The following is a 10,246-nucleotide window of genomic DNA, read 5'->3' as shown; positions in this document are numbered from 1 at the left end:
TAAAGTGTCCAAAAGACAGATTTTTCAATTTTTAATTTAACATCAAAGCCCACATTTGAAGATTTACTGATTTAAAAAGAGACTGCCTTTTAAAATGCCTGAGTGCTCCTGATGTTATTTGAAACCCATAAAATACATAGGACCCTGGATATAAAAAACAACAGAATTACAACATGCGGCACTAGCATGGTTTAAGGCAAAACTCCAGCTAGAAGTCTTATTGAAGAATAGTAAACCTTTCATTCAGAAAAATAGTTATCCTAGTTCTAACACTTATACTCATTGTCATGAGTAGATTGTGAAAAAGTATATAATGCATTTAAGATATATCGAGAATCAGATAAAGTACTTCTAGCAAATTACAAATAAAAATTAAGAGAATAAATGGTAAATGTTTCACCAGCCCATCTTAAATGGGAAAAATAATTCCCCACTTGGTAAGATTATGAACTCAATTAAGAATCCAACTTGCAGAAGAGTTTACACATCTATGAACCTGTGAATAGCTTAGGTTTACCAAGTCAGTGATTTTAAAACACCTGTACTGATACTTTGGCATTTATTATATGTTTATCTCATCTACTTTTTTGTTTGAAGGCTCTTTTAAGGCTCATGAGAAGTAGGAAAACCTGGGCATGGGTCATACTTTGAAAACTCTTAGCTTTGTATCTTTGGGCAAGTCACTTAAAGTTTCTGAGTCTCAGTTACTTCATTTGTGGTCTATGATGAGTAATAGGGTAATAGGCATGGACTTCAGAGCAACATGACCTGGGTCAAGTCCTAGATTTCCCCTGGGCCCACACATGTGAGGTTTGGATAAGTTCTTGATCTGTCCAAGCCTCAGTTTCCTCATCTATAAACTTAGAATATCATACCTAGTAAGACATCATTAAGATGAGAGGAAATATATGTAAACTTATTAAGTTTACATATATTTGGCACTTATTAAGCTCTTAATAAATGATAGCTTCCGATGCTTGTGAACACATTTTGTAAACTGCATTATACATGCAAAATGTTATATAATATAATAACGTTATATATTATTATATATCATGTACTTTCTTACTACATTACTAAGTCACAACATTTTTCCATTAGTCTATATATATATATATGAATATATTTTATGATGCATATTGGAGACTCGTGATACTTTTTGGGTGAAATTTGTCACGAGACTATGTTATTAGCCAACCTTGCAATAATGAGATATCTTTGATTTTTTTCTTCTTTGCTGCTGTATTTTGGTCTGTAGTCTAGTGTTTCAATCTATCATTCATTCTTTTGTTCACTCGAATCAACAAACACCTATTAAATGCTTACTATGTGACAAGATCTATGCTGGGAGTTGTATTACAGAAGGAATTAGCCTATATATTTTATCGCAGATGGTTTCAGTAAATATTATAAGCTATTATAAGTTATTGCAGTAATACAGAAAACTTAGAAAATATTATAGTTTCTGTAAATTGTAATGGGAATTACTCTTGCCAATATATCACATATTCTCTAGAAAATAATTATACGCAAACTCTTTTCCCAAGGGTTATTATATAAATTAAATAAATCCAAAGTGTTTATGAGGATTAATTAAAGAAAGGTATTTCAAAATGGAAACAACTTTTTAAATGATCATATTTGGGACTCAATATTGAATTATCTTTCAGAATAGATTTTTAAGGGCTTTATATCTAGAAAAAATTAAAAATAGGCCCCAACTGGAAACAAGAAATCATTCTTCTGTTTTTACTTTATTTCCTTTAACAATCATAAGCCATAGTCTATTTTCACTAATGGAAAACAAATAAATTTCACAACACCTATATATATGATGTTCTAAAACATTTTCCTTAATCATTATAAACATAATTATTTCCTATTATTATTATAAACATTGTCCATTTTAAGAGTAATCGAGTGTCTCCAATGAGCAGCAACTGCAAACCGAATGATGAAAGCACAAGATAAGTAAAGCAGGATAGGCAAGTTACTGCTTTCAGACTGAATCCAGGCCACCACCTGTTTTTATAAGTAAAGTTTTATTGGAACACAGTCTGGTCCATTTTTTTACATGTGACCTAGGGCTGCTTTCGTGATACATTGGCAGGGTTAAATAGTTGTGATAGAGACAGCGTGGTCTGTAATGCTAAATATTTTTCACTATTCCTTTACAGAAAAGGTTTGCCAATCCCTGCTTTATAGTAAAGGTATTAAATAATTTCCACACCAATTTTGAGTAAGGAATAAGAAGAGAGAGTTTGCTGTATATTTAGCTCTTTTTAGGCTTGTGCTCAGTGCTAACTGGACATGCCAGCAGTAGGATAAATAGCACACATTTGAGTAGACAAATTCTCTACAAATAGTGCTTGCTGGGCTAATGGGTTGAAGTTGCTCCCGCCTAAGATAACAGAAATTCCAAGGGTTTTCCCTAGCAAATTCCCAACAGAATCATTTAATCATCCTTTTCTAGGAGCTGGGGAGGTCAGTTTGTGTCTAATTTTTGTTGTTATTAGAAATATTATGACTTTCTATACATCCATAAGCATCACAGCATATTTAATAGAAAATGACCACTAAAATTAAAATAGGAAAAAAAGTCAACGTGTTACCTGTGTGTTGTTCTTCAATCCAGACTTGCAAATACATGAAGAGGAGTAGCCCTGCTACCCCAAATATCAGCAGCGAGAGGAAAACTTGTTTGGGGTTCATGACCATTTCAGATGGCTGCATTTCTCCTCATTTCTGAAGACCGCATGATTTGTTTTTCCACAGAGCTTCAATCCTTTCTCATTCTCTTAAGTGCTCATTCCATGAAGTAACCTAAAATTGTTTTAAAATCCACATTTTACTTCACTGATGACATTTCTTCCCAAATATGGTATAAATATGCTGTATATCAACAATACCAAAGATTTACATGAACTGTTCACTCTCTCAAGACAAGAGACTAGTAGGTGTCTCTAGAGCGGCAATTTTCTATTGTATACCTTTACCTTATCTAAGGAATGTACAGTTAATAAGTAACACTCTAACATTTAATTAGGTGAAGCATGGCTACATTTAAGCCCTTCTATATTGTGAAGAGTAAAGCAGGGTTCAGGTTACCTTAAAAAACGACTAACAAGAATGGATTGTTGAAGGAGGGGTTTTAGAAAACATGTTCATAGAATAAAGGGAAAAATCACTTTATATCTTAAAAATAAAGTTCACAAATGGTGGGTACAATCTATCATTTCCCTTTCATGCAAAAGTAATAGATTTTTTCAATTTATATTTATAATATCTCAAAGGCATAGAAGGATAAATATTAAAAGTTCAAAGGTGTCTCCCACAATAACATGGGAATACAGAATCTATCTCAGATTACAGAAATCTACCTCTATAATAAAAGCTTACTGTATTTAAAGAAATAGTGAAATGACTTTTATAACAATTTCATTTAGTATAATCTTAACCTTTTTTTAAAGTCATACCCATTTTTGAGAACCTAATGAAAATGTAAAATGTTTCTTTAGAAAAACATAAATATACACACAAAATCTTGCATAAGACAGCAGTTTGTTTATGAATCTTCCTTGAAACTTGAGTTAAGAAGCCCTTCTTCCCACGAACTGCAAAGCAAATATGAGCTCACATAGTTAGCCCGGTTAATGAGGCCAAGGTCACAGCTTTGTATCTAATGCAAGCCAAAGACCTTGGCTCTGCTCCGTGGCCACAGAGCACACCTCCTCTTTGGATAAGGTGAATAAATGTTTCCTCAATGTGAAGACATAACACATACTGCCTTGTCTAAAAATTCTCTCTCTCTCTTTTTTTCCCCTTCTATATATGCCTCAAAAACTTCTAGGAGAATATTAATTTAGCCTGTTTAAGAGTTGTTTGGTGAGGTGCCAGGTAAAAGTTAAAACCTGCTGTGGGGAATTGCTAGGCTGGTTAAAGGATAATATTTAGCTATTCTTGGCAGAACCAATTTTCACACAAACACTGGGCTTCAAAGGTAACCTATGAGGTCAGAATTAGAAGTGAATGTAGTACAGTGATCTCCTGATTAGAAAAAAGAATTCACCAAATAGTTAAAAGTATTTATGCAGAACGACAACAAAAAAGTTGCACAGTAAATACATTGTTTTCTTTATATTTTAACTATTATAGGAAGGGGCCAGAGTAAGACCAGTGTTTGTCAGCATTACCTAAGAAGCTTTCTCTAATCCACTTCTCTGAGTCCCCTGAGGAAGGGGCAATGGTTAACATCGTCACAAGTCTCTTGAGGATTTCAAACATTTCTTAACTTTGGTAGTAGAGGAAGTTTGTAAGTAAGTAGAACTGAGAGTATTATCATAATGCTTGTTTGATAGGTGATACTTTGTTCTTATATTGATTCAAAACTAAAATATTATAGGCTTTCCAAACACATGCAACAAAAAATTCCAGAAAGAGATTGGCAATTTGAGGTACTCCAAGGCTGAATCCTTTGAAGAAAGCTATGGAGAGAAGCCAGCTTTCTCTTCTCTTGATGCTACAGTTAAACAATGAACAGATAATTCCTGTGTGTGCCAGAAGATTCAGATAGGAGGGAACCAGTTAAACAAAATCTACTATTAACAAAGAAATAGTTGTTTACAAGAAGAAAGGGACTTTTACAATTTGTCTACATAATTAAAACTTACCTCAGAAGAGAGAGGATAGAAGAAAACACGTAAATCAGATAGAGCCATGGACCTGTGGGAATGGTGGGTGTGAAAGCCAAAAGAAGTATTCCTTGGGGGTTTGCAGAAGAAAATTATTACCTACGATGCTGGAAAAAGATTAAACATTTGCCCTTCCTTTCTGTGGGAGATGTTGCTATACTCTGACATATCCTCCTGGGTAAGAAGTTACTAGAAAACCCATAATTGTTATTATGGCAGATGTGAGTAGGATTGAGTGATTAAAGCCACAAGGCAGAAAGGCAATCTGGTGTAAAACGGAGAGATACGTTAGATTTTCTCCTATTTCAGTCCATTAACCTGACATTGGCATTAGGAAATGGCTCTCATTAAACAAAGGTGAGGCAGCAGGAGCAGCAGGATTGCTTTAAGCAAACCTGAAGGTCAGTCGTGATGGGAAAACACACCTATTTGGAGATCATACATTTACCTCCACGCCTGCGGAAAAGGTGCAGACTACTGGAGATTGAAATTACTTGGAATAGTGCTATTTTATGTACAAGCATTATACAACATTTCACGGTTAAAAGCTTCCTGTATTTTGTACAACTCCTTCCTCTCCCTACTAGTAAATACAGTACCTTGAACCCAACAGGTACTTAACAGTGTGTTGCATTGAACTGAATATAGAGCTCTCATAATAAAATACAGGTAATTAGTTAATTTTCTAGTTGTACTTTCTAGTTGTAAATCTTCAGTCCTAATCTCTCAATGAAAAAATATGGACTATTAAAATAATGAAAGAAGAGTCTACATGACTTTGTTAAAAATACATATTTATTGTTATTTGCATATTCTATTGATTTATCCCTAACAATTACAAACAGAAATATAAAAATAATTGTTTCATTCTATTATCTCTTTCTCAACACTAACATCGCTAATCATCAGAGAAATGCAAATCAAAGCCACCATGAGATATTGCCTCACCATACCTGTTAGAATGGCTAGCAACAAAAAATCAAGAGGAACAAATGCTGGAGAGGATGTGAAGAAAAGGGAACCCTTGTGCACTGTCGGTGAGAATGGAAATTGGTAAAGTCACTATAAAAAACAGGATGGAGACACCTCAAAAATTTAAAAACAGAACTACCATATAACCCAGGAATTCCACTTCTGGGAATATATCTGAAGGAAATTAAAACACTATGTCAACGAGATATCTGCACATCCTCTTCATAGCAGCATTACTCACAATAGCCAAGGCACTGAAACAACCTAAGTGTCCATAGGAAGATGAATGGAAATTGTGGTATATATATGTGTGTGTGTGTATATATACATATGATAAAATATTATTCAGCCACAAAAAAAGAGAAGAAATCCTGCCACTTGAGACAGCATGGATGGACTTGAGGGCATTATGCTGGGTGAAACAAGTTAGACAGAGAAACACGAATACCGTGTATGATTTCACTCATCTGTAGATCTAAAAAGAAATACAGAAACGAATAAAACAAACTTATAGAAAAACATCATATTTGTGGTTACTGCAGGTAGGGCTGTGGTGGGGAGAGGGGGGAATTAGACAAAGGTGGTCAAAAGGCACCAACCCCAGCTGTAAGATGAAGAAGCACTAGGGATGCAAAGCACATGATGATTCTAGTTAACACTGCTGCATGATATACATGGAAGGTGCCAACAGTAAATTCTAAGAGTTCTCATCACAAGGAAAAAGTTTTTTTCTTATTTTTTTTGTATCTATATGAAATGTTGGATATTAATTAAATTTATCTTGGTATTCATTTCACGATATATGTAAATCGAATCAGCATTCTGTATATCTTAAACTTATACCTCATGTCAAGTATATCTCAATGAAACTGGATAAAACTTCTTTTAAATAACTATGGGTACCAACACAAGAATTTTGGGACGTTAGTATAGTGATACATTACTAGGTGGACGCAATTTATTTAAGAGGAAATTATGAGTTATCCAGTTTGGCAGATTTCCCTAAAATTTGGGAGAAAGTTATGGAACTTGAGAAAGGTTAGTTTAGACCAAATTATGCAATTTTGAAGAACTTGTGTCAGTGGACCACCCATGCTTACCCTCTACCTCAGCAGGACCTCAGCTGTCCTTGCCTTCTGCCTCTCCCACAGCTCCTGCATCATTCTCTCTTTCTCACCCTCTGAGCAATTAGAGACTATTAGGGATGAATTTCTTCAATTTACTACTGCCTCTCACAAAGTTTACTATCATCTGTCCTACTCCACACTCCATTCCCTCTATGTCTAATGAACAAGAGTCCATCTCTTTCAGGCTGCTGTGAAACGTGGCTTCATCAACACCTCCCCAGCCTAGGTCTTATCCTAAACCTTTTTACCCTGTACTTCTTCCTCTGTAACCCCTCTAGCAATTGCCCTATTGCTATGATTCCCAGACAAGCTTTCAGAAATAGTACTCTATTTCAGATACCTATCTCTCAGCTGCTTCTCAATCTACAGTGGCCCAGGAGGCAGGAAAAGATGAGAAGTTGTGTCGGGATTCTCTGTTTTTGTTTCATTTTTTTTCCTATTCTAATTTCCTCTTCTATGAATTTCCTTTTTTATCTCTTCTCCATTTTTCATATTGATTTGTAGTTCTTCGTGAAATTTGGAAGGTAATTCTTCGTGACTGATAAGCATTACAAAAATCTTCCTGTGACTTTTTCTTTTCTTCCTTCCTTCTTCCCTCCTTCCCTCCCTCTCTTCCTCCCTCCTCTCCCTTCCACTCCCCTTGTTGGTGGTGTGGTTGTTTCATTATGAAGAAGTTTTAAATAAATTTTTATCACTTTTCTCTTATTGGTTTATTGGCTGGAGTCTTGGGAAAAAAAAAAAAACATGATATACTCAAACTCATGAAACTGTTTAGGACAATTTATGAAGATGTGACTGGGTTTTGGGAAACCAGCAAAGAATAGATGAGTCAATCCCCAAGCACAAATAACAGCAACCACTCCTAGAAGTGAAGACAGAGAGAGCTGTGCCTGGAGCCTGGAGAAGAGGCTAGAAGGAGAGGGATGACTGCGAGATGGCTGTAATATAGTCTGTTACACGGAAACGCAGATGACATGCTGCAGCCAAGTATCAAGGGAACCAGAATAATTGCCGTCCCACCTTCCATTTCCTCCTATTCTCAGACTTCCTGTCAGTGACTCTTTTTTAGCAAGGGGACCAGGGAGCCCTTTATGCAGCACATTCCAGCGGGACTCCCAAACCACAGAGCAGAGATGGGTGATATCAAGCTCGGTTTGTGTTCTTTACGAATTTTCTAAGATAATATTACTTACCTTCAAATAATAAAATTATTCTTCTCTTTCTCTTTTCAAAGTTCTAAAGTTATGCATTTCATAGTTAGTACTGAAATCTACCTGGAATTTTTTTGTGTACACTGTAAGGTATCTATTCCATCCGGGTAACAATTGCCTAACTCTATTAATTGAGTAGTTTGTCATTTTACTATTGATTTTTAATGCTGATTTTGTTATATTTCAAATTCCTATATATGTTTATTATTGTATCTAGACATTATTCTGTTCTTTCGGCCCAATGTCATATAATATGTTTGTACAAACTTCTGGGACTATCTTCGAAGGATGAAAAATGAATCTGATTACTGATTTAATTTTGTTAATGGTTATTTGCTTATTCAATTTATTTTTGTGTCAGATTTTAAAAATTATGTTGCCTATACAATAATCATTTCCTTTTAGTTTCCAAATTTATAAATACAAAGTTGTTCACAGGATTTTCTGATGATTTTAAAGATCTTTTTCATAGCTATAAATACAGCCCCCTTTTCATTCTTAATGTTATATATTTGGGCATTTTCTCTTGTTTCTTTTGATCATTTTTGTTAGAGATTTGTCTGTTTTAATTAAAAGTATATTGTAATTCCTCTCTAATTTGTTGTTCCCTATTCAATTGATTTCTTCTCTTTATTTCTCCATCTTTTTTTTTTTTTTGGAGTAGCTACTGTTTTTTCAAAATTTTTGAATTGAAAATTAATTTATGTACTTTAGATCTTTTTTTAAAATAAAATCTATATGTGCAAGGCCATTAATTTCCTCAAAAACTAGTTTTAGCAGCAAACCACATTTGTATATGTAGTATTTCTATTGTCATACAGTTCTAAATATTTTGTAATTTAAATTATGATAAATGTATATCTCTTCTTTATTTTTAAAATAATTTCTTCCTCCTACTTCTGTTAGATTGATAGTTTCCTTAAGTTATCTAATCCTTTCTGTTCAGTTCTTCTTTCTGCTTTCTTAGAATCTATAGATTTTATTTCTGTTGGCTAAGCACTACTTTAAATTTAAAAAATTCTTTCTTAACTACACAATTTTCTAATAAAGTATATGGTTTTCACAAAAACTTTAGCATGCTTTAAACACTGATTGAACAGTGTTTCCTTACCCTGATCATGTTTGAGATTTTCTATTTAAATTTCAATCATTTAAAAGAAATAATTATTAATTATTAAATAGTTAAATTTACTGGTATTCTCTCGTTTTGTGTTTAGTATTAATTTTCAAATAGTATACCTTTCATCTGAGCTTTCTTTCTTATTGAATTAGACTTAAATATTTTCCTAGTGAATATCAGCATCAAATTATCTTAGATTTTGTATGTACGAAATTATCTTACTTTTATCCTCATTCTAAAATGACAATTGTGTATGAATTTAGATTAAAAATTATTTTCTTCAGCATTCCGAAGATTAATATTCATTGTCTTCTATCATCCATCGATATTGATAAGAAGTCAGTTGTCAAATTAATAGTTTAAGAACTGCCCACAATTTCAATATGGTGTATTTTGGCATGAATTTGTTTTTAATCATAATGCTTCATACTTACAGTATACCTTTCACTTGAGTAGCCACACATTTCTTTTTTTCTGATAAAGCTGCTTTAACAAATAAAGCATTTAAAAAAAATTCTTGCTAAAATTTAAAATCTTTCTACCAGAAGGGTGGGGGAAGGGGCAAATAAAAAAAAAATTAAAGGTTAAAAAAATTATTTATATATAGTATGAGAAAAAAAATAATAAACTGGCATTTAAAAAATTAAATAAAATTTAAAATCTTTCAATATATCTTACATTTTTTTAACTGCTCTGTCATCTTTCATTGGCTTGTTTTGAGATTAGACTATATCAAAACATAAACATACTTCCCTCTCTTGACCAGAAATCTCCATGTAAACTTTTCAAACTTAATTTTCTTTATCTGTAAAAATGGGACAATGAAATCTGCCCTATGTATCTGACAGCTTCAAAAAACTTAAAAAAAAAAAAGTGATCTTTTGGGAAAATATAAAAACTGTGAAATTATAAAGCATTTTCATAATCTGGGTCAAGGAGTTTAGATTTTTCTTTGATAAGTATTGTGAGCATGTAAACATTTAAAAAATATAGTTTCTATCAACCATAATGAAATTAAATTGTGGTATGTAGTCTAATACTATTCGGTCAATTATGGGCAGTATTTAATTTAAAGAGAAAGAAGCCTAGGCAGTACCCATCTTATTTACTCATTGTAAAATGTGT

The 10,246-nt window shown here is 33.2% G+C and overlaps 1 protein-coding gene across 2 annotated transcripts in view; it reads right to left on the bottom strand.

Moving 5' to 3' along the window:
- The window catches only part of CHST9 (carbohydrate sulfotransferase 9), a 199,228-nt gene extending 196,405 nt beyond the window's left edge, over positions 1–2,823 (bottom strand). The window contains exon 1 of one of the 2 annotated variants that reach the window (XM_011360394.1): positions 2,613–2,823. Coding sequence is in view for 1 of the 2 variants with exons in the window: in XM_011360393.1 (XP_011358695.1) it covers positions 2,613–2,733 (121 nt within the window). In the remaining variant the exon portion in view is untranslated. The remainder of the gene's footprint in view (positions 1–2,612) is intronic. The other variant, XM_011360393.1, reaches the window with a different exon arrangement.
- Between the last annotated feature and the right edge of the window lie 7,423 nt (positions 2,824–10,246).

The sequence above is a fragment of the Pteropus vampyrus genome, unplaced genomic scaffold, assembly GCF_000151845.1.
Source record: "Pteropus vampyrus isolate Shadow unplaced genomic scaffold, Pvam_2.0 Scaffold55, whole genome shotgun sequence".
NCBI classification, from domain to species: domain Eukaryota; kingdom Metazoa; phylum Chordata; class Mammalia; order Chiroptera; family Pteropodidae; genus Pteropus; species Pteropus vampyrus.
Note: the sequence above shows the minus strand (reverse complement) of the source record. Positions and strands in the feature narration are given on the sequence as shown.